The following is a 26,505-nucleotide window of genomic DNA, read 5'->3' on the forward strand; positions in this document are numbered from 1 at the left end:
AGCCGAGATCGCGACACTGCACTCCAGCCTGGGCGACAGAGTGAGACTCCATCTCAAAAAATTAAAAAATAAAAAACAAAAAAACGTCAAGAGGTGATGACTATATTAGCTTGATTTAATTACTCCACATTGTATATCCATATCAAAACATCACATCATACTCCATAAATGTAATACAACTATGATTTGTCAATTAAAAATAATATAAATAAACCAAAGAAAAAATATTATTTCAACATAATGGAGTAGAAACAGTTGAAGCTACAATGCAGTGGATTAGGAGAGAATGGAAGATGCTGTGGACCACTTTTGATCATTTCGATGGTAGAAGGAAGGATGCTCGTATAGCACAAGAGTATATTAGGATGGGAGAAAGATTCTTGAGCATTTTGGGGGAAGGGATGGGTAACTTTAGAATGTCTGTGGACAAATGGGGTAGGAATGAGTAAGGGAGGGTGGAGGGACAGGAGTAATTGCCACAGTACAGTCTCACCAAAGTAAGTAGAGATGGATCAATGGCATAGATGAAGGTGGCAGCCTGCTACAGATGAAGGGGAAATTCTGAGGTAGGAAGGCAGAGCAGGATAGGATGGATTTAGATGGAGAGATTGTGGCAAAGTTAATATTAGATGGCCTTGATTTGGTAAAGGAGATGAAGGAAAACACATCCATAGAGAGTGCATTTACCTGAGTGGGGCTGCGGAGTCTGCAGACACTCAGAAAATTCTGAGAAACTGATGGGTAGAAATAAGTCTGAAAGTCATGAAGCATTGAAATTAGGCCAATTAATAAGCCTAACATGGAGTCGAAATGTTCAATAGAAAGGAAGAGTTGCATATCTCTCACTTTAAATCAAAAGCTAGAAATAATTAAACTCAGTGAAGAAGGCATGTCAAAAGCTGAGACAGGGCAAAAGCTAGGCTTCTTGTGTCAAACAATTGGCCCAGTTGAGAAAGCAAATAAAAAGGTTGTTGAAGGAAATTAAAAGTGCTACTCCAGCAAAGACCTGAATGATAATAAAGTGAAATATCCTTATTGCTGATTCAGAGAAAATATTAGATAGAAGATCAAACCAGCCACAACATTTCCTTAAGTCAAAGCCTAATAGAGCAAGGCCCTAACTCTCTTCAATTATGTGAAGGCTGAGAAAGTTAAGGAAGCTGCAGAAGAAAAATTGGAAACTAGCAGAGGTTGGTTCATGAAGTTTAAGAAAAGAAGCCATCTCTAGAACCTAAAAGTGCAAAGTGAAGCAGCAAGTGCTAATGTAGAAACTACACCAAGTTATCCAGAAGATTTAGCTAAGATAACTGATGGAAGTCACTACACTAAACTATATATATATAGAGAGAGAGAGAGATAGAGTCTCCCTCTGTCGCCCAGGCTGGAGTGCCATGGTGAGATCTTGGCTCACTGAAGCCTTCGCCTCCCGGATTCAAGTGATTCTCATGCCTCAGCCTCCTGAGTAGCTGGGATTACAGTTGTAAGCCATCATACCCAGCTAATTTTTCTTTTCTTTTTGCTTTTTTTTTTTTGAAAGGGACAGGATTTCATCATGTTGCCCAGGCTGGTCTCGAACTCCTAACCTCAGGTGACCCACCCACCTCAGCATCCCAAAATACTGGAATTACAGGCATGAGCCACCGTGCCCAGCCTCACAATAAATTGTTAATGCAGACAAAACACCGTTATATTGAAAGAAATGCCATCTAGGACTTTCATAGCTAGAAAGGAGAAATTGATGCCTGACTTCAAAGCTTCCACAAACAGGCTGACTCTGTTGTTAGGGGCTAATGAAGCTGGTGAGTTTAAACTGAAGCCAATGTTCATTTATCATTTTGCAAATTCTAAGACCCTTAAGAATTATGCTAAATATACTCTGCATGTGCTCTATAAATGGAAAAGACTAGATTATAGCATGGTTTATTGAATATTTTAAACTCACTATTGAGACCTACTACTTAGAAAAAAATAATTTTTTTTCAACATATTACTGCTCATTGACAATGTACCTAGTCACCTAAAGCTTTTATGGAGATGGACAAAGAGGTTAATGTGGTTTTCATGCCTGGTAATACAATATCCATTTTGCAGCCCATGGTTCAAGGAGTAATTTTGACTTTCAAGTCTTATTGTTTAGAAAATACATTTTGTAAGGCTATAACTGCAATAGATTGTGATTCCTCTGATGGATCTGGGTGAAGTCCATTGAAAACCTCTGGAAGGATTCACCATTCTAGATACCACTAAGAACATTTGTGACTCATGAGTTCATGTTATTAACATTAACAAGAGTTTGGAAGAAATTGATTTCAACTCTCGTGGATGACTTTGAAGGGTTCAAGACCTCAGTGGAGGGAGTAACTGTGGATGTGGTGGAAATAGCAAGAGAACTAGAATTAGAAGTAAAGCCTGAAGATGTAACTGAATTGCTGCAATCTCATGACAAAACTTGAACAGATGAGGAATTGTTTCTTATGAATGAGAAAATAAAGTGGTTTCTTGAGATAGAATCTACTCTGGGGGAAAAGGCTGTAAACGTTGTTGAAATGACAACAAAGGATTTCAAATATTCCATAAAGTTATTTGATAAAGCACTGACAAGGTTTGAGAGGACTTAATACAATTTTGAAAGAAGTTCTACTATAGATAAAATGCTATCAACAACAGTTCATGCTACAGAGGAATTTTTCATGAAAGAAAGTCAATCAACCAGGCACAATGGCTCACGCTTGTAATCCTAGCACTTTGGGAGGCCGAAGTGGGTGGATCACTTGAGGTCAGGAGTTCCAGACCAGCCTAGCAAACATGGTGAAACCCCGTCTCTACTAAAAATACAAAAACTAGCCAGGCCTGGTGGCGTGTGTCGGTAATCCCAGCTACTCAGGGGGCTAAGGTATGAGAATCACTTGAACCTGGGAGGTGGAGGTTGCAGTGAGTCAAGATCACACCACTGCCCTCCAGTCTGGGCTACAGAGAGAGACTGTCTCAAAAAAAAAAAAAAAAAGAGAAAAGAAAGTCAGTCAATTGATGCAGCAATCTTCATTGTTGTTTTATTTTAGGAGATTGCCACAGCCACCCCAACCTTCAGCAAGCATCATCCTGATGAGTCAGCAGCCATCAAGGCTGCCCACCAGCAAAAGAAAAAATTACAACTTACTGAAGACTCAGGTGATCATCATCATTTTTTAGCAATAAAGTATTTTAAATTATTTACATTTTTTGGACATAATGCTAGTAGACCCAGTATAATGTAAACATAGTTTTTTATATACACTAGGAAGCAAAAAATTTGCGTGACTTGCTCTATTGTGATATTCATTTTATTGGAATAGTCTGAAACCAAACCCCCAGTATCTCCAAAGTTTATTTGTACCTTATGTTTAGATTAACTTGTACCTTATGTAAAGATTAACTTTAATTCTCAACAGTCCCATAATGAGAAAGAGAGGAATGGAGAACCTAAGTGACTTGCAAGAGCCCCTCCAGGAGCTAGAAGGGAGGACTGGGATTTGAACCCGTACATTTGGCTCTAGGACTGTAATTGTCACCTGTGGGCTGTGGTACCTGGTATACCTTAACACCTAGGTGATCTCCAAGGTCCTAAGAGGTGCTAACATTCTATGTGGCCATGAAATTAACCTTTTAAGCAGATGGGTGGTTTCTTGATTCTTCCTGTAATTCCAAAGCATTTTTCCTGTATGAACTTACTGATCATTGCGGCAAGGAAGACAAGTCTTCATTTTCCCAGCCCCACCACTGGGAACGACTCATCAGGTGAAAAGCTTGGGAAGGCCTCAAGGTGGCAGCATTAACTCAAATATGGATGGACAGAGCCTTGTATCTGGCCTTGAACTAATCAAAAATTCAGAATTGGCCCTTTTCTGCCTTTTAGTTTTTCTAAAACCCCAGGGTGTAACTATTTGGAGGTGAAGAGTCAAACTGATCTTGTGAGGAGACTAAACAGTGAAGACGCTGGAGACATCAAAGTGGAAAAGCATAAGTATTTCCCAGGAATTAAGAGTCTTTGGAGGGAAAAGAAAGAGGATATATTTGGTGCCATGAAAAAATGATGAGGTTCAAAAAGATTAATGATTCATCTGTTATCCATTCATAAGTGGCTGATTCTAGGCCTCTTACTTGCCAAAACCCTGAACCACCTCACTTCACCATGTTAATAGTCTTCATTTTTATCTGTTTAATTTTTTAGAATATTAAACACTGATAAAGGAGAGTACTAAATTACTTTATAAAGCCAGATATATAGGCTAGATTGTCTCAGTTGTTAGAGTCTTGATCCTACAGGTGAAGTTTTCTCTTCATTCCTCATCTTCTTCCTCTCCCTCTCTTCCTCTTCTCTTCCCTCCCCTTCCTTCCTTCTTTTCTTTGCTTTCTCTATCTGTCTTCAGCCATTTTTCCCTCTTTCTTTCTCTAGTTTTTTCCTTGGTTGTTATATTGGTCAACTAAATAATGAGGAAGAAACCTAAGTCTTCAGAGTTGGACATGTGGGTTAGGTGATTAGATGCTACAAAATTCCACCAGTGTGCAAAAATATCCTTGGACTCCTATCACCTAGCTTTCCACTTGCTTGGCCACTTTATATGTCTTCTTTTGTTAAAAATAATTTTTCTAACAGGGGGCTTTTTCTTGGAAATGTTTTCATGAGAGCAAAGAAAAAAGTGAGTAAATAAGCTCTACTTTTGTAACTGACTGTAGTGGAACATGCATTTGTGAGAACTTAAGAGAAATATTGTTTCCTAGATTCCGAGAACATCTCTGCTTCTCCACATTTATTCCCAAGAGAAGCAGTAAAGCACAGTGTAAAAATATATAGAATTTGGGTCAGACAGACTTGAGCATTTCCTCACTTTCTGGAACTACAAGATGCTCCAGGCTTCTCTGGTATAATCCCGGCTCCAGTGCTAGAACCAGCCTTTTCTCGAAGGAGCCCTGGTTTCTTTTATTAGAGAATAATATTAGAGAAAGATCTAAGTGCTAGGTATATACAGAAGTTTTCACATCTGTAAATTGAAAAGATAATATATTTCTCATAGAGTTATAAGAACATTAAGTGAAATAACACATACAAATATATACTGAACCAAGGGCTTGAAACATAGGAAGCTATATTATATTTTATATAAATATATTCTATACATATAAATTTATCAGAAGCCGAAATAGAGAAATCCTTTGCTTCTTGTAGGCACCATGTTAAAATTCATTTAAAACCAGGTTGATTGGGAAAACAATTCCTGGAAATGTTTTGATTCACAGAGCTCTTTGAAACTTTGAGTTCTGTAGACAGAGCTGGGTTTGGGAAAATGGAGATTCTGATAAAATTTATCATTTATAATCTGACATTTTGAAAATTTCTCCCCAAAGGGCCAACTTGCAATAATCACAGGAAATCTGTGGGCTGAGTGTGCAGTGGCTGGATCCTCAAGCTCCTTTGAAAGCATTTTTTGACACAATTTGCTCATCAATAATCTTAGCCTGTGACTAGAAGAGCCAGGACTCCCCTGTGTCCCCTAAGGAATCTTAGAGGTGCCTCCATATCATAATGTTTCAGTTCCCTCAGGAAAGTGGTGTTTTGATTGCTTGTTTGTATGTTGCTGAGCCTTGGATTGGAATTGAGACCTTAGGGAACCCCCCTTCAGAGGCTCCCAGATCTACATAGGCACTAGTTTCTAGCTGATCTCAGACTTTTCACACAGTTTGGTATGGCTCACTTACAGTCTCAAGCAAACTGCAGCGGCAGCTGAACTGCCTTTACACTTTTATCACATAGCCTCAGGAAATCTTTTACTATTTGAAATCCAAGGTCCTCAGAGACCAACAGCTCTTCTTTTCTTTTCTTTTCTTTTTCAGACTTCAAAAAGTCCAATGTTGAAGCAGTTCTGAATTGAGATCTCATAATTCCCAAGGACATAGGTATGTTTTCCCCGACCTTTTAAAAAAGCAGTATTCTTCACACTGTAGGTAGAAATAACGGGTTCGTCTAAAAAAAAAAAAAAAGAGGCTCGGAAGTAGGTATATAAAAAGACTCTTCATTCAATTTTCCCCAGCCTCCTCTGCTACATTTCACAAGAATAGAGACAGAAGTTTCCCATAAGTAATTCTGGGTTACCTTTAATTAGACAGCCATTGCCATAGTCATTGCTAGATGGGGTGTTGCTACCAACTGGTGTTAACAAAACCTGGGAAATAACTTCACACGATTGGCCTACAGTTTAATAAAAAGATTGATTAATTAGCTTCTATGGAGCACCTGCTAGAGGTCACACACTGGCTGAATTTTCTTATATTTTATCTTACTTTATCTTTTTTTTTTTTTTTTTTTGAGACGGAGTCTTGCTCTGTCGCCCAGGCTGGGGTGCAGTGGCCGGATCTCAGCTCACTGCAAGCTCCGCCTCCCAGGTTTACGCCATTCTCCTGCCTCAGCCTCCCGAGTAGCTGGGACTACAGGCGCCCGCCACCTCACCCGGCTACTTTTTTGTATTTTTTAGTAGAGACGGGGTTTCACCGTGTTAGCCAGGATGGTCTCGATCTCCTGACCTCGTGATCCGCCCGTCTCGGCCTCCCAAAGTGCTGGGATTACAGGCTTGAGCCACCGCGCCCGGCCGTTATCTTACTTTATCTTCTGTCTATAAAGGAAGATTGACTTGCCTACAGTCCCACAGCAAGTAAGCATTAAAGCTCTTATTCTAACTCAACTGCTGAGATTCTAATTCACTCATCCACTTGACAAATAGTTGAGTCTACTGTGTGGCTGCCTCCAGTGTAGGTAGTGGATAATAATGCACAAAACACTGACAAACAATATAGGCCTTGTCTCTTCCCTTATGGAATTTATTCCATTGAGAATCTTCTTTAGAACTCCCCAAACAGGGCTGTTATGACTGGGGGTGATGCTTCAAACCCCTTTAGAAGCAATTTTGATGGAACTTTTTATTTCCAAGTTATCTTAATGGCTTAGACTTCTCCTTATCTCTTTATAACAATAATAATTTCTTAAATTTTAATGCTTTTTCAGTTTTTGACTTAATATTTCAACCTTAGGTATTTCAGTATTCAACCTTAGATATTTTAAAGATATTTTTTCTCTTTCAAGACTCCTTCTGATATTTATTTTAGGCCCATGCAGAAAAGCCTGGGTTTTGCAGGACTTGAGTGGGAGGAGATATAGCAGCGGCAGTGGCAGGATTTGGATTCAGGCCTTGCAGCCTCCCAGGGTTGGTGCTGGGTAAATGAGGTCTTTTCTCTCGGCACTGACTCCAGATTTCTCCTTGCTGCACTGGGTCTCAACACATTTATTAACAGAGACTGCAATGCGTAATAGAAAGGGTTGCCCATCAAGGGAACACAGAAAGAAGTACCTTGAAGATTAATTGCTGATAGATGAAGATGGCAGTCAGCGGCAGTTCAATATGGTGTGTGGGGGGTGTGTAATGGCTTTTAAAAACTGAACCTACAGCTTAAGTGAATAGACTCCTGTGGTCAATATTAACCAAGGAAATTGATCTAATAAGCATTCGAGAAGATATTTTGGAAAAATATTCAGAATCCACCCCAAGTCAGCTGAATTTTATTCTTGGAGTTTTTCCAGGTTTTCATCCTACCTTGTGTCTAGGAAAAGGTTGGTTTACGATATGGGAGGGTTAATATCTCTTTAGTCAAAGGACCACAGTACTTAGCAAGCAGTTATCCCTTCCTGGGATCCCTCTGCCAATAAGCAGCACTATTTGGCCAGAGTTCTAGACTTTAAACCAGTCGCTTCACCTCACTGAGCCTCAGTTTCTTCATGTCTATATCTGCTGTCTCTCTCTCTCTATCTATCTAGTCATGCAATAATTAAGAAGTGAATGCAAAAAGAGTTTTATAAACTTTAGAACCACTGTTTTTTTATAAACTTGAGAACAGCAGTTCTCAATCAGGGGAATGTTACCCTTCAGGGGACATTTGGCAACATCTGGAGACATTTTTGACTGTTACAAATGGGAGGTAGTGGTGTTACTAGAATCTAATGAGTACAAAGAGGCCAGGGAAACTGCTAAATATCTTACAATGCACAGGACAGCACTCCTTCTTGCCCACCACACCCTGAACCAAAGAACTGTCTAGCTCATAATGTCAGTAGTGCTGAGGCTGAAAAATCAGGCTCTGGAATTGTACAGATTTTACAGTTAAGTAGTTATGTGACCTCGAGGGGCACCACATCCTTCTGTTTCCAAATATGTAAGATCAGAACACTGCCTGTCATAGATTACAGGATACTGTGTCTGCTAAAATTAGAGAGTATACACACATGTCAGAAGTCAAAAGAAAAGTCAAAAAGGCTGGATAAATATAATGGAAAGTGCTACTGGTCAGAAAGTCAATTGGTACATTACTGGATAGTAATGTACCAAGCTGACTGAGCCAGTTCTTATGAAACTAGCCACATCGTGTGTGTGTAATGGTCATCCAGAAATGACAAGCTACCTTATCCCCTTCTTTTTGTGTCACCAATCGAATGGCTGCTGTTACTCTTCAAGGTAAGCTAAAGTCCAGCAGAGTTGAAGCATCTTTCTCCTTTAATTCCTGTTTTCTCCTTTTTCCTCCTCTCTTCTAACATTTTCTCCCTCATTTCTTCTGAGCCTGCTCCCACTCACTCTGCTACTAGGAGTGGGGAAAGCCTGTGAACACCTGAGGTTGAGGAACAAAAATAGGAGAGAAAGAGTGCTCTCAAATGAGGACACAAGCCTGTCTCCAGGCCTGACCATCTGCAAACTCACTGTTACTCCTGAATATTTTTCATACGACAAGTCTAAGCTAATATTTTGGCCCAAAGCACAAGCCTGGTAGACAAGAGGACAATAGGCGGTTTGTTGTGGAATTAAAGAGCGTGAAAAATGTTTCTATACTTTCCTATTGATGTTCCGTTCAATTCACCAAATATTTATATATGTGTGTGGGGGGCCATGATAAGGTGGGTGGACCAGAGAGGATGAAGACAGTTACCGTCCCAAGGGGCTTAGAGCTAGGCGAAGAGTGAGTAGTTGCCCAACTAATTGTACAATAAATAGCTAAGACTCAAGTGCTTTGAGGAGGCAGAGAAAGGAGGACTTAACTGTAATTAGGGTCTACAACAGACTTCTGATAAGGGGTGAAAAAAGACATATGCATATACACAGATACACAAAAACATTTGTATATCTCAAATTTGTAGTTCCATATTAAATATATATATAAATACATCCTCATATTTAAATATACCATACTCCCTTTCAGTTGAACTACTGTTGAGGGATTAACTTATAAAGGCTTCAAAAGTTGTGGTTAAGATCTTTGGATTTAGTATCAAACAGACCTTGAGGGCACCACCACCTTGTCCTGCCAACACCTTGATTTTGGCCCAGTGAAACTGATTTGAGACTTCTGGCCTCCTGAACTTTGAGAGAATAAACTTGTGTTGTTTTAAGGAAAAATAAATTTAGAAAATCTTTAGTGAGGCTATACTATTGGAAGTAGAATGTGGAAGACATTGAGTGATGGATGTTTTTATTTTTAATAATTAAATGCATACAATCATATTCATATCATAATTTGTATTTATATCATGTAAATATGTTAAAGAATTCAAGATGAATGTATGGACTTTGGATTCAGAAATATAAAGGGGTGAACTTTGATTGTGACTGTTAAATAGACTATCTTGCTCAATATTCAGCTCCCTGAGCCTTAACTTTCTTGTCTGTAAGATAGTCATAATAGCACCTATCTCATATGAATTAAAAGCTATAATATAACAGAGGGTTCTAGCATGAGTCTTACACACAGTACGTTCTCTCTATACATTAGTTTTCTCCTTTTTTATCATCCCATCATCCCTTCTCATACTTTCATTTGAATTTGGTTGATGCCTCTTCTTTAATCACCAGGCTAATTCAAGTTGACCACAATGGAGAATAGAACAGAAGTGACAGAGTTTATCCTCTTGGGATTAACGGATGACCCCAATCTTCAGATACCCCTCCTCCTGGCATTTTTATTCATCTACCTCATAACCCTGCTTGGGAATGGAGCAATGATGGTGATCATCCACTCAGACTCCCATCTCCACACTCCAATGTACTTTTTCCTCAGTAACCTCTCCTTTGTAGACTTGGGTTACTCATCAGCTGTAGCCCCCAAAACGGTGGCTGCATTGCAGTCAGGGGACAAGGCCATCTCCTACAATGGATGTGCAGCTCAGTTCTTCTTCTTTGTGGGGTTTGCCACTGTTGAGTGCTACCTCCTGGCCTCCATGGCCTATGACCGCCATGCAGCGGTATGTAGGCCTCTTCATTACACCACCACCATGACAGCAGGTGTGTGTGCTCTCCTTGCTACTGGTTCCTATGTCTCTGGCTTCCTCAATGCCTCTATCCATGCAGCAGGCACCTTCAGACTCTCCTTCTGTGGTTCTAATGAGATTAATCATTTCTTCTGTGACATTCCCCCACTCCTGGCTCTCTCATGCTCTGACACGCGCATCAGCAAGTTGGTGGTCTTCTTTGTGGTGGGCTTCAACGTCTTTTTCACCCTCCTGGTCATCCTCATTTCTTACTTCTTCATATGCATCACCATTCAAAGGATGCGTTCCGCTGAAGGGTGGAAGAAAGTCTTCTCCACCTGTGCTTCCCATCTCACTGCTGTGTCCATCTTCTATGGCACAATCATCTTCATGTACTTACAGCCCAACTCCAGCCAGTCCATGGACACAGACAAAATAGCCTCTGTGTTTTACACAGTGGTGATTCCCATGCTGAATCCCTTGATCTACAGCCTTAGGAACAAAGAAGTGAAAAGTGCTCTCTGGAAAATACTCAACAAACTGTACCCCCAATATTAAGTGTGAATGGGAAGTAGGCAAGCAATTAAGGGATAAACTTTCTCTCACACCTAAATGCCATCATGACTTTTAATGTTTGGCTGGTTTCAGTTCTTTCTTCCCCAAGAACAGCGGTTACTTCTGCTATTAGAAATGTAAAAAGCAGCACGTTGAAAAGTCTTACTTAGAAAGATAATCGTATATTTAGTGAACAGCAGCATGGGACAGTTGAGCTTTTCTTGCTTTAGTTTCTTGATGTGTTTTAAAGCAGAAGATTGAAGGATATAACTGAATGTACTGAATTTTCCTCATCCTATTTTTAATTGTAAGGATTTTTCATTCACTATTAAACTTGGTATAAAGATTTCGCCTTCATTTATAATATTGATCAACTGAACATGCAGTATTGTTTTTTATTCCTTTGTTCTGTGAGTTTGAAAGTTGGACTTCCTAATGTAGACAAAGGATGGTTCAATATTTTAAATGATATTTCAGAGGAAGTTGTAATTTAAAGGACAAGGCACTAGATCGAGTCAGGTGACTGAAGATTACATCTTTCCAACTCTCTACTCTCCCTTCTCTACCCATATTCCTACTCTACTTGCTAGTCATGTGCCTTTGCAATTTCCATTCCCTTTTGCTAAAGCATTGGGGAAACAATACACCTTGTTGTATACGTAAGTATGGAAATGCTTTAATAGATGAATCAGTTAAATTTGAACCTGACTAAATATAACTTCCTTCGGAGAGCCTACACTATCTTCTATGTTTCTTGTCTCTGTCTAACATAATTACCAAAATTTCCAGAAGGTTTAGAGAAAAAAACAATTTTCCCTAGAGCTCTAAAGAAATATATTTGTTTTCTGAATCAAATGCTTGCATTTCTTAGCACCCTTAAGTTTGGCGAATCTATTATGAAGATGCGTAATAGCTTTCTGGATTGTCTTTGCTTTTATTTTTTCAATAATTCAGCTCACCTCTGGGTCTCCATTGCATTCCAGTGTTCTGTAATTAGATGCTACAAGAATAAAAAAGCCTGCCTGGAAATTTACTTCTTAGGAACAGCACGATGACGCACAGTGCTAGTCCACCTTCAGGACTTGTTTCATGTGCTAAATGGTGTGAGCGAATGTGTGTGCGTGGGAGGGGAGTGGTGATTAATTTCACTTTTCACATATCAACTGCTTGATGGTGTTTATAACTGCAATTAATCTAAGTCACCACAATAGGTCATGATTTCAAAATCTCCCCAAAAAAACCCACAAATTAATTTTAACTTTATAGATGAAAACCAGAAATCTTGGTTGGCTAACTCAGTTGGCTTAAAATGCCAATTTAGTTTTGAGATTATTGGGCTCCATTATGTACAGGGCAGCCTCTGTCTGAGGAGGATAAATCATAAGCCTTCCAGGGAAAATTGCAAAGAAGGAGTTATGGAACATGAGAAACACGAGAATATCTTTCTCTAGCACACGGTTGCCATCACCTGAAAAGATCAGGAGCTTCTGAGCCTAAGGCCTGGACAACCTATACTTCCCCCATTCAGCCCCCTCCCTCCCCTCTTCTTTAGCAATGAGGCCCATCCAGCAACACGCAAGGAAGAACAGCCTTTACAGGCCAGGATCCACTGTATATGAGAATCTTTCTCATTGAAAGCTACAGAGCTCAAGAGTATCTGCATTTGGAGAAGAGCCTAGGAAGTAGCTATCCAAGCACTGAGTGCATTCCAATCTCACCTACACATTTTCCCTACTTGATATAATTGACTTTTTTCCCTCCTCTTCCTGCTCCTCCTTCTTTACTTCCTTTTATCCTTCTCCTCTTTTTCCTTCCCAACTTCTTTCTATGCCCAGCCCAAGCAGGAACTTTCCTCACCACTAGGCCATTTAGATCTCTAAAAAAAAATTAAAATCTAGAGTCTATATATGATAACTATTACAGTATATATTAACATGTGTATCTGGGCATGTTTCTTTCTTTTATAATTTTAATTTTTATTTCATTAGATTTGGGGGGTACAGGTTGTTTTTGGTTACAGGCATAAATCATTTAGTGGTGGTTTCTGAGATTTTAGTGTGCCCATCACCCGAGCAGTGTGCCCAATATATAGTCTTTTATTCCTCACCTCTCTCCCAACCTTCCCCCATTGAGACCCCAAAGTCTATTTTATCATTCTCATGGACACATTGCTTTATGCCTTTATACCTCAGTTTAGCAGGAAAATGTGGGTCTCCTAAGAGTTAAGGGCCCAATGTCTACATATTTATATTTTATGTTGAAATCACCTCAAACAAGTGTTCCATCTGACTGTAAATAGGTATAAAAGAGTACTATCAAAAGCTGGATGAAAATTCTAACTGTTCTTATCAGTTGTATGACCTCAAGAAAGTCATTTAGTCTCACCGAACCCAATGTACAGGATAAAGTGTGAGGGTAATATGATATTAAGTATGTGAATGTGCCCATCATAATGAACGTGTATTTCATACCATTGAGATTCCTATACTAGCTCTTTCTTCACTTAGCTGTCCCTGGACTTCTCATGTTGGCTCTTGAGGTGCCTGAGCAAAAATGGGAAGTCCAAGGACAGCCAGGTGAAGCTCGTCCCATCCAAGTCCAAGCTTTTATTTTCATTCCTTGTTTAACTTTCTGCCCTCCAAGTTCCCAGCTCTACATTTCAAACTGACATTACACGGGTATTCATTTATAGAAGCTACTCAGAAGGAGATGTCTTGTCGCCAGCAAGACATCAATTCACAGAGTATACATTACTGTGAGGAGCTCTTCCCTTCCACATAGGAAATCTGTCAAATGGAGAGTAAATGCCCATTTGGTTAATAACAACACCCACTCTCTCCCTGCAGGAGTTGTCTGATGAATGAGAGACCCTGTGTGTAGGGCCTGCCGCCCAATACAGTGCGATAAAGGCACAAGGACTTCCCACCTGAAATGTTCAAAAGAGAATGTGAAAACTCATAAATCAGGGCAGTTATTTATATTAGGATAGATTATTCTTTTAAAAAATGGATTATGATTGAATTATTCTAAATAGGATGTTCCCTTTGTACATTGAGCATTTGTTGAGGTTTATGTATTGGGAATGGAAAATTAAAATATTAGATTCCTTGGCAACTCAAGCTGGAATTGCAGAGTCATAGACTCTTTAGCCAAAGAAAGAATTTAAAAATAATCTAAACCAATCCTCTCATTTTGCAATTAAAAACCCCTATTTTTACAGTTTAACTTGCTTAAACTCACAAAGAACCAAATCTTGTTTGACACTTTTTCATATTTTTTAAAGTACTTGTTGTATAAAAAGACGTTTTATACTTTTACCTTCATTTGTTCACCATGATATAGTTATTTGTGCTTCAGTTTTGCAGTGGAGGAAACCAAAGCTTTGAGAAGTTAACTTACCTGTCTACTGTTAAAAAGAGGAACCGAGGTATGAAACTGAGTTTTTTGCCTTCCCTGACCAAGACTCTGAAAAAATAAGTCACCATGTATGTTAGTAAATTTCAATGGAAGTCTTACTTAATGTGTGACTCGCTTACACTCTTTCATGATGAGTCCTTGCCATGTGGAAGGCACTCTGAAGAATACAAATAAGTAAGACTGTAAGATGTAATTCCTACTTCCACAAAGTAAAGCCCTCTGCATATATGTTTACTGATGTAATGCACCTTGAGGTTAATGACTCAATGTTCCATAACTTTACCAACAGAAATTTTCCCAGTATTCCACAGAGCATGAATGGATCAGGGCATATTTGTTTTCAGTCTGATAGAGTTGGCTGTTTGAGTGCCACAGCCGACAGTGATAGCCAAGCCTCAACCAATGTTAACTAGACACAAGCTGCAGAAAAGGCATGGTGTGAAGTTGATGAAGAAACCAGTTGATATTCAATATTGTTCCTGCTTCAGGAGCAACTTAAAAATAAAGTGGTGGAACAGAGGACATACCTCTAGGTAGATGATAGTTCAAAGGCATTTGTGGCCATTATCAGATGAGTAGTCTAGAAAATAATAATTGGAACTCATCAGGGGCAAAAAAGAATCCTATGGGCAGAGGAAGATCCTCAGAGGATGTGGGACGTGAGCCAAACTCTGAAAAAATAATGTAGATGGAACCCAGAATTCCAAGATTCCAATCTTACTTTCTAGTCACAACTCTGCCAGTTGCCAGTGGTGAAGCTGGTATAAGCCACGTATCTCTGAGCCAATTTTCTTACATTCAAAGTGAAGACAATAGCACCAGCCATACTTTCCTTAGGATGTTTTGCAGGCTAAATGAGATAATGGGTGAGAAAGCATCTTCAAAATTGCTAACTTCTTTTGAACTATAGTGTTGCTGTTGGTAATAATATTATAAGCAGAGCTGAATGGGGAGTTCCTAAGCAACCATCTGAACTCACGTATGGAGGTGGGATTGCAGGTGGCATGTTGGCAGGAGCTTGTAGGAAAGTTGGCCATTCAGATTAGAAGAGTGTGAACCATTAATGCCTCAGTCGGTTACTTCTACAGGCAATTGGAACTTCTTGTCATCAAACAAGGTGAAGAGACTGCGCCTTTGAGAGTAATTGCATCCCTATAGAGAAATCATACTTTTACAGAAAAATTTCTGTAGGATCTCACCAATCGGGTTTCTAGATTCAAGCCCAAGAATTCTGCCTCCCGTTCATAACATGGAATTTCTCAGTTGTTAGTCTGTGATTATTTCACAAAGTGTGTAGGGGGATGGATAGGATATTTGTAGCATATTTAATTAGGAGAAAAAGTTATTGTATATACATATGCTTATACACATGTGTGTGCATATTTATGTGTCTATATATACACATGTGTGTGTATGTGTGTGTATTTTAAACTTTCTAGAAAACAGTAAGAAAAAAACAGATAACCCAATAGAAAATACAAAATTTAATTGTCCAGTCTATTTTTTCATGTTCGTTTATATGGCCTATCTACAGTTTCGGGTAGTGATTAATTATGCTGATGTGAACCTTTTGGTCATGTATCTTGGTGCAAAAATGCATTAATTTTTCTGGGCTAAATATACCTGGAAGTAGAATTGTTGAATTGTAGGGTTTATCCATTTTCAACTTTTGTAAATAATGTGATGCTATTTTCCAAAGTAGTTATACCAGTTTTTACTCCTGTGAACAGTGTGTGAGAGTTCTTACTGCCAGTTCTTGGTATTACTGGAGTTATAAATTTTGCCAGTTTGGTTAGAGAATAGTGTCTTTTATTGTTGTCTTAATTTGTACTATATTGATGACTGCTGAAGTTCAGCACAATTTTGGATTCGTTTGTTTTTTCCAAATCTTTCACCTATTTTTATTTGTGTAAGAATGAACTACAACTAAATACAAGCAGAATACATGGAAATGAATATATGGGGAGTTAATTTGTTCTGTTCCTAACTGGGTGATAGAAATTGGTGTTTGCGTGGTAATTGTTGTCAAACTGAATCTAGAATTTTTTTGATATTTGAAAGAGCTTTTATTTTTAAAATATGCTCATAATAATAAGAATTTAGTGATAATTTTACAGTGTGCAAGCTATGAGGTCTAGTAAAAGAACACTGTGGTCTTTTAAATTGAAAAAGAACTAGGTTTATGTGCTGCTATCATCTACTCTCTGGACCCTCTACAAGCTTCACTTTCCAACGCTATAAAAGGCAACAATAAATTCCCAGAAAGCTATTGGGAGTAATAAATTAGTTAAGGTATATAAAGTTTCTAGCAAAACACATTGACTAAATAAATATCAATTTCCTTTCCTCTTCTTCCAAGCCTCACTTATTTAAACAATATTCATTGAGTGCCCACAGTGGACTATTTCTTTAACATAGGTCACCTATGAATCAAGCAAATATAATAAACATATACTTCAGATCCTAGGTCAAAAATACGTGCTGGCTTTGGAGTGGGGATATACAGTGGAGTGAAATAGAGAGCTCAGAAGCAACTATGTATATATGTGTATATATACATATATGTGTATATATGTATGTGTATATATATGCTGAGGCTGGGCACGGTTGCTCATGCCTGTAATCCCAGCACTTTGCAAGGCAAGGCCAGCAGATCACCTGAGGTCAGGAATTTGAGGCCAGCCTGACAACATGGTGAAACCACATCTCTACTAAAAATACAAAAATTAGTGGGGCATGGTGGCAGGTGCCTGTAATCCCAGCTACTTGGGAGGCTGAGATAGGAGAATTGCTTGAACCCAGGAGGTAGAGGTTGCAGTAGCTGAGATCACACCACCACACTCCAGCCTGGGTGACAGAGCTAGGCTCCATCTCAAAAAAAAAATATGTGTGTGTGTGTATATATACACACATATATATATATAGAGAGAGAGAGAGTGTGTGTGTGTGTGTGTGTATGCTGCATCCTTGGGCCAACATTAGTGACATATATGTATATATATGTATATGTATATATGTATATTCATATATATGTATACATATATGTGTATATATAAGTTGATATATATACATATATATCAACATTAGTGATATATACACATATATGTATATACATATATATGTGTATATATATGTATATTCATATATATGTATACATACATATATGTATATATAAGTTGATATATACACATATATATCAACATTAGTGATATATACACATATATGTATATACATATATATATATGCTGCATCCTTGGGCCAACATTAATGAAGTCCATATCAGTTAAAGGAATTTTTTGGATTTTGCCTGATTGGTTGAACAATTGTGATGACATGGTCAGAAATATCAAAGAAGTGCTAGTTTGATGAAAAAGGTGAGAAGTTTGCCCCATAATATGTTGTATTTTAGATGCTAACATGTCTCCTTTCTGGGGATGTGCCTCAATACTTAAGAAACCTGAACTGGGAGCTCAGAAGAAAGGTGAAAGTTGAGACTAGGTAGATAAGGAAAGCCAAATGAACTTACGTATTTTATGCACCTTTTTTTGCATATCAAATTTTATATATACACACACACATACACCTATATACATGTATGTATAAATAAAAAATAAAATATATTTTTATATATACACACACACCAAAATATATATCATGGTAAAAATGTTAAAAAAAGTAAATCAAACAAAGCTTTTATATTTTATAAAGTGGTATAGCTAAATTTCTGTTATAAACTTTTCTGTATATGTTATATTTCACACTTCAAATGTTTAGAAACAGATAGACCCAACAGAGCTCCTATATTCAAAAAGTTTATTTAAAAAAACTAAAGGGGAGATAAGACCTATACATAAGTAACTTTAATTCTATGTAGAAAATAATAAAAACCAACAAGAGATACATATAAAATGCTATAGTAACAGATGAAGGGTAGATTCTAGGGTGGGGAATTGAGGAAGATAACTTTGCTCTGGACAAGAGAGATACAGTAAAATAGAAGAGAAATCATGCAGATGTATTTCGCAAACAATGTCTGTTTGGCTGGAGTGTAATATCTGTGGGGAGAAGTAATGAAAAATAAGTTTGGAGTGATACGTTGGTGCCCAACAGTAGGGATATTATCTTTCAAATTGAGGTTTTCAAATTTAAGCTATAGATTCAAACTTCACTAAAGAAATTCTGGATATCATGCAGATAGATGTCGGAGATAAGGCAGAATCTCAACTACTGTAGAAGAATATTTAAAACAGCTTTCCTTATGCACCTATGTTAAAGTAAAGCACTTGTTTGCTTCAGAGGAAATTTTCAGCATTTTATGTATGAGCACATATCCACCTAAAACATTATTTGAGCACCCGCTCTAGCAAATATTGGTATTCTGTGTATCCAGAATCCATTCTCCTGCTTAAAATATCGTGACTTTCTAGGAGAATGACCTCTTTCTTGGAGAATAGATTGGTGGGAGAAGAGTGTCTAGTTCCTGTACCCTCGCCACCCACAAGTTTATGGAAACTGAGGCAAGGATAACATTTCCTTCCCTTCCCCCAAAGGAAGAGAAATCTGTACAGAGAGATTCATGAAGGTACACAGAGAGGCAGGCATGAGTCCGAAGCTCAGCCAGCAAAAAGTTCTCACTCCCCTAAATTTGAATCTGCAAGGGATGGAAAGATAGCATCAAGGCTTGGAGCTCATTTGCTATAGCAGGGAAATGCTGGTGGGGCCATTCCAGACATGACATGGTTCTTTGCTTCTGACTTCCGTTCCTCAGCCCTCTGAAATGCTCCTGCATTTTGCCCAGTTTCCTTTTGATTCTGCAAACCTCTTGATATCCTTTCAAATACCTCCTTTTTTCCCTTTAAGTTAGCCTGAACTGGTGTTTGTAATGAAATATAACTGATACCTCTAGCTTGTGAGAGATACTCTTCCATGGACGGTACAGTGAGCAAGAGTGAAGTCACTGACCTCACAAAATGATAAATGTTAAAGAGTATGAGGAATAAAGCACCCTCAATAATAAAAGAGAGGTCTACAACATTTCAATAAAAAGCAAAAAGTTTTATAAAAAATCATCAGGAAAGTGAATAATGCAGAGGACACTGCCCCAAAATTTAACTTAGCAGAAAATGAAGGAATTACCAAGGCATCCATTTTGTAATTATTTTTGTTCTTGCTAACAATGGTAATAAAGATCTGGAATTATTGGCACATAGGATGAAAGAGATCTTAGGGCTGTTTTTGTTCCCCTGTTGCGTGTTACTGACTAAGAAGTTGAGGCCCGGGGAGGAGAAGTGGTCTCTGAATTCTCACATCCAGGAAGTGACAGAGCGAGACTTTGTGCAGTATTCTAACTCTGCATACCACCTCACACACCACAGCTGCTCGGCTGGCGGCCACAACCCCTTTTGTGCGTATGAGCAGCCATTTAGTCTGTCTGCTTAATGTTTTTGATAGAGTCAGACACATTTTTCTTACAAACATGTTTGTCCTTATAAACACATTACTGATTTTCTGTTCAGATAACGGTCACTTTTTATCTGAGTAATATATGAGCCTGGCTAAAGCTGGACAATGTTGTATCCAGGAGCTAGTGTGCTGACTTTCAAGTTAATTCCAACAACCACTTTTTTTTAGGTCACTCGTTGGCTGCTCTTCAGATTTCTCTCTTCAATTCCAAGCACGTCTTATGTAAATAATAGTGTCTCTGATAGTGGATGCCATTGTGCGCTACCTGGATCTCCTAGCTGAAATCCTTCCAAGAATTTCCTTCAGTCAATGGGAGCCACCTCCCCTGAGGTTATGGCTCTAGGTGAAGATTAAACAGCTGTAGAAGTGTCATCCAGCATTGGCCAGTGAGTAGTATGAAGGCCAACTCCCGCTTGTCCTGCTTCCTTGACACAGCTCCCAAGGGCCATCTTAGCTCCCAAGCACCCTGAAGGATTGGCTGAGGCCTTTGTTTCTCCCTCTCTCTGATTCTGCTGCCATCTTCCCTTATAGATGCTGTTCCTGAGAGTCCTTCACGGAGAGCCATCTGCACACAGATCTCAGTGTCAGTCTATTTCCCAATGAATCTAATCTGAGCAATCTCCTTGCTTGCTCTTTTTTTCCCACATGAAATAGGTATTTCGTTTTACTTTATTTTATGAAGTTCAGCAGTACATGTGCAGGTGTGTTATACAGGTAAATTGTGTGTCATGGGGGTTTGGTGTACAAATTATTTTGTCAGCCGGGTAATAAGCATAGTACCTGATAAGTAGTTTTTTAGCCCTCTTCCTTCTTCTCACCCTCCACCCTCAAGTCGGCCCTGGTGCCTTTTGTTCCATTATTTGTGTTCAAATGTTTAGCTCTCACAAGTGAGAACATGTGATATTTGATTTTCTGTTCCTGTGTTAGTTCACTCAGGATAATGACCTCCAGCTCCATCCATGTTGCTGCAAAGAACATGATCTTGTTTCTTTTTATGATTGCATAGTATCCCATAGTGTATATATATCATATTTTCTTTATCCCGTCTACTGTTGATAGGCGTTTAGGTTGATTCCATGTCTTTGCTCTTGTGAATAGTGCTGCAATGAACATATATGTATATGTGTCTTTATGACAGAACTGTTTCCATTCCTCCTGGTATATCCCCAGGATTAGGATTGCTGGGTCAAATGAGAATTCTGTTTTAAGTTATTTGAGAAATTGCCACACTATTTTCCACAATGGCTGAACTAATTTACATTTCCCCCAACAGTGTATAAGCATTCTCTTTTCTCTGCAACTTCACAAGCATCTGTTATTTTTTTGACTTTTTAGTAATAGCCATTCTGACTGGTATGAGATGGTATCTCATTGTGTTTTTGATTTTCATTTCTCTAATGATCAGTGATTTTGAACATCTTTCATATACTTGTTCACTGTATGTCTTCTTTCAAAAACTGTTCATGTCTTTCATCCACTTTTTAATGGGGGTTGTTTGTTTTTTGCTTGTTATTTTAAGTCTCTTATAGATTCTGGATATTAGACCTTTGTTGGATGCAGAGTTTGCAAATATTTTCTCCCATTCTGTAAGTTGCCTTTTTTACTCTATTTGTTTCTTTTGCTGTCCTCACCCACTCCTAATTATATGATCATTTCTGATGGCCAAATAATTTTTTACCTTCTTTAAGATTGTGATTTGTGTTGCTAAGAACATCAGAACTAAAGTCCTAAATCTTTAGACCTGTTTCTTGAAGTAAGCAGAAAACAGTGGCTAGTGTGCACAAAATTCTCATTTTCTAGAGATGTAAAGAGCCTTAGAAGCTATCCCCTCCTCAAATACTTCCTGATGGTTTTGTGTGTGCTGTGAGCTCTGGTGGGCATTGTCACCTTTGTTGTTTCTCATAATTACCCTGTTGACATTTAGGTTATTATCCTAGTTTTATAGTTGATAAATCCAAGGCCCCAAAATGTGAAGCGACTTATTGAGGATGAAACAGATGAAGAAGTGTCATCATTTTCTACTAAATGATAACCTGTGATTTATGAATCAGATTTCCCATTTTACAGATGGTAAAACTGAGGCTCAGATACACAGATACTAAGTAATAGAATCAGGATAACGATTCACTCTTTTGCTGGCTCTACAAGTCTTTTACTCTATTCTTATCTCTCCATCATGCTCCATTTTTTTTCACATGAGAAAACTAAGGCAAAAAAAAAAAAAAAAAAAAAACCCTCAAATGGTTTTTCCCATGTCATATAGCTAGACTGGTGGTGTTGAATCTAGGCTCCAGATTTTCTATCTCCCACTCCACACCACCAGCTAGCTCTCCTGCTCAGCATGCTCAGAATCTGTAGGACTACGGCTGCCTTTTCCAAACATGGTCGGTGCAATGGCATTCTCACTTTGACTGCAAAACTCTTCACCAAATATAAAACTGAAAATGTAGGCCACCTGTCCATGTGATTGTATTTCATAACTTAGAGCTAAAAATAGCTCTCAGCTTGCTTGGCCTGTATATAACATATTAAAAGCTCAAATTCAAATTCACTCGCTTCTTGGATTAATGTTAAGATTATGGCTTTCCAGACTTCTTTCTCTCACATTCTATCTCACCCAGCAGGGAATGGATTGTGCTTGTCCACATTATTTTCTATGTGAATTACTGAGCTCTTATTTTCAAAGATGAATTTCATGACCTTATAGTCTTTTCTGTACCTGCAGAATTCATTTTGGAGGGCACAGGCTCTAGAACCAGACAGCAGGGTAAAGTTGGGTATCTGTGGCCAAGGCACGAAAACTTTGTGTTAATTTCCTCATCTGTGAAACAAAGATGAAATCATATATATTTCCTGAGGTTGTTTTGAGAAGTAAACAAACTAATTCATGGCCAGTGTTTAGCTAAAATCTGGACACACACACAGAGTGGACAAATAGAATAATTATAAACAAAAATCAACAAAATAAAAAATCACCACTACATAGCATGACCAATTTGTCCTAGTTTGCCTGGGACAATCTGTTTTCTCACTGAAAGCCCCAAATCTCAGGAAATTTCTTAATTCTGGGCAAAGTGGAACAGTTGTTTACTCTACTCACCATCAATGAAACAAAAGGTTCTGAGTAATTCATTTATTCAAGAAGTGTTTATTTATAACTAATAAATTCTAGACAGTGTGATGGTATTTTAAAGGTAAACATGTCAAAAATGTAGCCTCATGGAACACTCACGCTAAGGAGAGAGAATTATGAAAATGGGCAAATTGTATATGTGCTCTCCTGAAAACTGGCATGAAATGGACAAAGAGTATAACTCTGAGATGCATTGTATTCAGAGGGACACAATCCAGGAATTTCATGGATTACACACTTCTGTCTAATACTGCTGCTTTTTTTCCCCCTCCAAGCATAAATGCTATGGGGAGTTAACCGGGTTACATAAGAAAAAATTTTCCTTAAGCAGGTAAGTTAAACAGTTTGCTGTTACATTACTACAGGCCTTCTCAGCATCTTTAATAGCCTAATGAACACTTAAATCTCAGATGGGAATGTTTTAAGTATTGTTTCTGAACTTTTAGACTTTTCAACAACATAGAATTTTTTTAAAACTCATGTGATGGTACCAATATTCCATAGGGCTTTGACAGAAGGAAAATCTAAGTGGTATTTGGCATTGAACACAGAAAGCTCAAAGTAGGAAGAAAAGTGCCAAACCCCAACTCCTCATAAATAGAGACAGTAGTCCTGCTTCAGTCATCAGAGCCAGAACTGTGGTTCGTCACTGTTTTTCTTTTGGTTCATGAACCTTGTTTCAGAATTTAATGAGCACATGGATGCATAGAGGATAAGAAGCTTCAATCAAGAGCCTTGAACTTTGCAGAGCATGCTGAAGAGATGCTAAGTCTTCTTAGGAATTGAAAAATCTTCTCTAAGTGAATTTTGATCCTTCCTATCAGCAAAGATGGAAAAACACTGCAGACTGAAATCAATACTAACACAAGAAATAAATTCCAAGCGTGGACTAGCATGGGATAATAGTGTAGAATGCATAGAAGCAGGACTTAGATGAAATATAGTAGTCACTTTCACATACGGAGTGCTTACTATTACATGCTTTATCTTATTTAATCAAGAGATATTTATCCTGGTATTTAGGCTGTGGCTTCTGAAATCAGACTTCTTGGTTTTGAATATGGTTTTGCCATTTACTTGTGATGCAACCTGGAAGAAATTATCAAAATACCTCTAAGTCTTATAATTCCCATCTATAAAGTAGCAATCATAAGACAGTAGTATCTTTTTCAACAGGCTTGTAGAGGTTACATGACATAATTGTTGCAGCCTGATTTCTAACTCATAGTAAAGCTCAGTAAATATCACCTAATGTTTTTCATATTATTATTAGGTGGGTATTATTCTTAGCATTTTCATTTAATGGAAGAGGTAACTGAGAACAGGAGTGATCTATAGCAGACTCTTCCTATCAACCCCATTTAGGGGTTCATTATTGACGAGAAACAGGAAAGCAGTGTCATATATTTCAGCCTCATTTTTTTCTCAGAAGAAATTATATTAATGAAATATGTTCTTGGTCTCTTTCTAAATTATTTTTCTCTGAGTCACCCTTTATGAAAGTGATATTTATATCTTTGTGAATCACACCCACACTTGTGTGGGTTCTCTCCTTGGGTCATATGTACTTTTAGTGTGTCTTTATATTTAGGGGACACTGGGAGATGTTCTTTACAACACATATATAACCTTAAGATACTCTATTCTGATTTAGGAGGGACTTTCATATCCCCAGGCCCTGCTGCAGAAGCCGTTCCTCACAGGTTTCGGTTGCCTCTGGTCTGTCCTCTGTCCCACCTACACAGCAGAAGTAAAAAGGAGAGAGAGAGAGAAGCCACCAAAACAAAAACATTCCGTATTTTAAAGTCAGAAGCAATGTCTTTATTTCCTTTTTCTTTTCTTTTTTTTTTTTTGAGATGCAGTCTTGCCTTGTTGCCCAGGCTGGAGTGCAGTGGCTCCATCTCAGCTCACTACAAGCTCCACCTCCCGGGTTCCTGCCATTCTCCTACCTCAGCCTCCCGAGTAGCTGGGACTACAGGCTCCCGCCACCATGCCCGGCCAACTTTTTTGTATTTTTAGTAGAGACGGGGTTTCACCGTGTTAGCCAGGATGGTCTCGATCTCCTGACCTTGTGATCCGCCCACCTCGGCCTACCAAAGTGCTGGAATTACAGGCGTGAGCCACCGTGCCTGGCCTCCTTTTTCTTTTTTAAATATTTTGATAAGAACACAACATGAAATCTATCCTCTTCATAAATTTGTAAGTGCACAATACAGTATCGTTAACTATAGGTAAAATGTTGTATAGAAGATCTTGCATAACTGAATTTTTTTTTTTTTTTTTTTTTTTTTTTTTTTTTTTGAGGCAGGATCTCACTCTGTCCCCCAGGCTGAAGTGCAGTGGTACTATCATAGCTCACTGTAACCTGGAACTCCTGGGCTAAAGCAATCCTTCCACCTCAGCTTCCCAAAGAACTAGGATTGCAAGTGTGAGCCACTGCAACTGGCCACATAATGGAAACTTTATACCCTTCGAGCAACTCAGCATTGCCCCCCCCCCCCGCCCCTAACAACCACCATTCACTGTATGTTTCTATGATTTTGGCTATTTTAGATACTTTATAAAAATGGAATCAAGTAGTATTTGTCCTTCTGTTATTGGCTTGTTTCACTGAGCGTGGTGTCCTCCAGGTTCATTCATGTTGTTGCATATGGCACAGTTTTCTTCTTCTTAAAGGCAGATAGTATTCTATACAGGTTTGATCTTCTTTTGATTTCTCCTCTGTCCAGCCTATGTGACAGAGCAAGAGAAAGAGAAAGAGAAAGGGAGAGGGAGAGCAAAAGAGAGAGGAGCCAAAGAAACATAAATGTTCTGTGATTATTTTTAAGTCAGGAGTGAATGTTTTTATTTATTTTTAAATAAAACAGAAAAACACCTCTAAGACTCTTGGAAAGTTCATGATTATCTGCCGACCTGTGTTTGTTTCATTCGTGAAGTATTTAACTCAGTCCGCATCCAAGAAAAATATTTAAAGGGCACTGCAGAATGTGTGTAACTCCGCCACGAGAGGGCTAGTTTGACTTGGTCAGACAGCCATTTGAATTCCATCATTCATTGAGTGTTAGGCTTATTATTTCAAAGTACATTTGTGAGGCATCTGCTATAAGCTAGACCCTAGCAAGCATATTGACTGCCTCATAGTATACATACTGGTGGTTGGATATGGAATTGAATTTTATTCTCTAGGCAGTCACAGATGTCATTTTGTCATTTCTGTCTTTCCCTGTACATCCTGCTCTGCCATCTCTCTGGTCCTCCATGCCACAGGAGGCTCACTTTATAAACTAGATCATCTGGACTCCTGTTCCTTGTGGCTTCGTGGATTTGGCCAGTTGGTGATCAAAAGGCAGGAGGAAAGAGATGCTGAGGTCTTTATTCCCTCAATTCCCTGCTTGCTGAGCTGGAGATTGGTAGGATCTATTGAAACTCACACCCCTGCCAGGCTGCCCCTTTCTTATGGCTACCTTTTACTGCATGAGAAATAATGTTATTTCTATATAGATAGTTATAATTATTTGAACTTCTTCTTTTCCTTGATATCCCATAACTTAAAAACAATGATGTAAAATTAACAATAGTTAAATTCTGATGAAGTCAATATATCTTATGTCTCATGATAAGG

At 38.4% G+C, this 26,505-nt stretch overlaps 2 protein-coding genes across 2 annotated transcripts in view; both read left to right on the forward strand.

Moving 5' to 3' along the window:
- Positions 1-3,116: 3,116 nt before the first annotated feature.
- Positions 3,117-26,505, forward strand: part of LOC105496509 (olfactory receptor 5B12) — a 50,640-nt gene continuing 27,251 nt past the window's right edge. Inside the window, exons 1-2 of the mRNA XM_071074569.1 lie at positions 3,117-3,168; positions 5,869-5,931. The gene's annotated coding sequence lies outside the window, so the exon portion shown is untranslated. The remainder of the gene's footprint in view (positions 3,169-5,868; positions 5,932-26,505) is intronic.
- Positions 6,350-11,249, forward strand: LOC105496084 (olfactory receptor family 5 subfamily B member 21). Its single transcript, XM_011766149.3, has one exon. It carries the CDS (start codon positions 9,941-9,943, stop codon positions 10,871-10,873), a length of 933 nt encoding a protein of 310 aa, XP_011764451.2. The 5' UTR covers positions 6,350-9,940; the 3' UTR covers positions 10,874-11,249.

Source organism: Macaca nemestrina, chromosome 12 (genome assembly GCF_043159975.1).
Source record: "Macaca nemestrina isolate mMacNem1 chromosome 12, mMacNem.hap1, whole genome shotgun sequence".
Lineage (NCBI taxonomy): Eukaryota > Metazoa > Chordata > Mammalia > Primates > Cercopithecidae > Macaca > Macaca nemestrina.

Bases quoted from the DNA above. Each gene is read 5' to 3' on its own strand.
- LOC105496084 (XM_011766149.3), top strand. From the start codon at position 9,941: ATGGAGAATAGAACAGAAGTGACAGAGTTTATCCTCTTGGGATTAACG.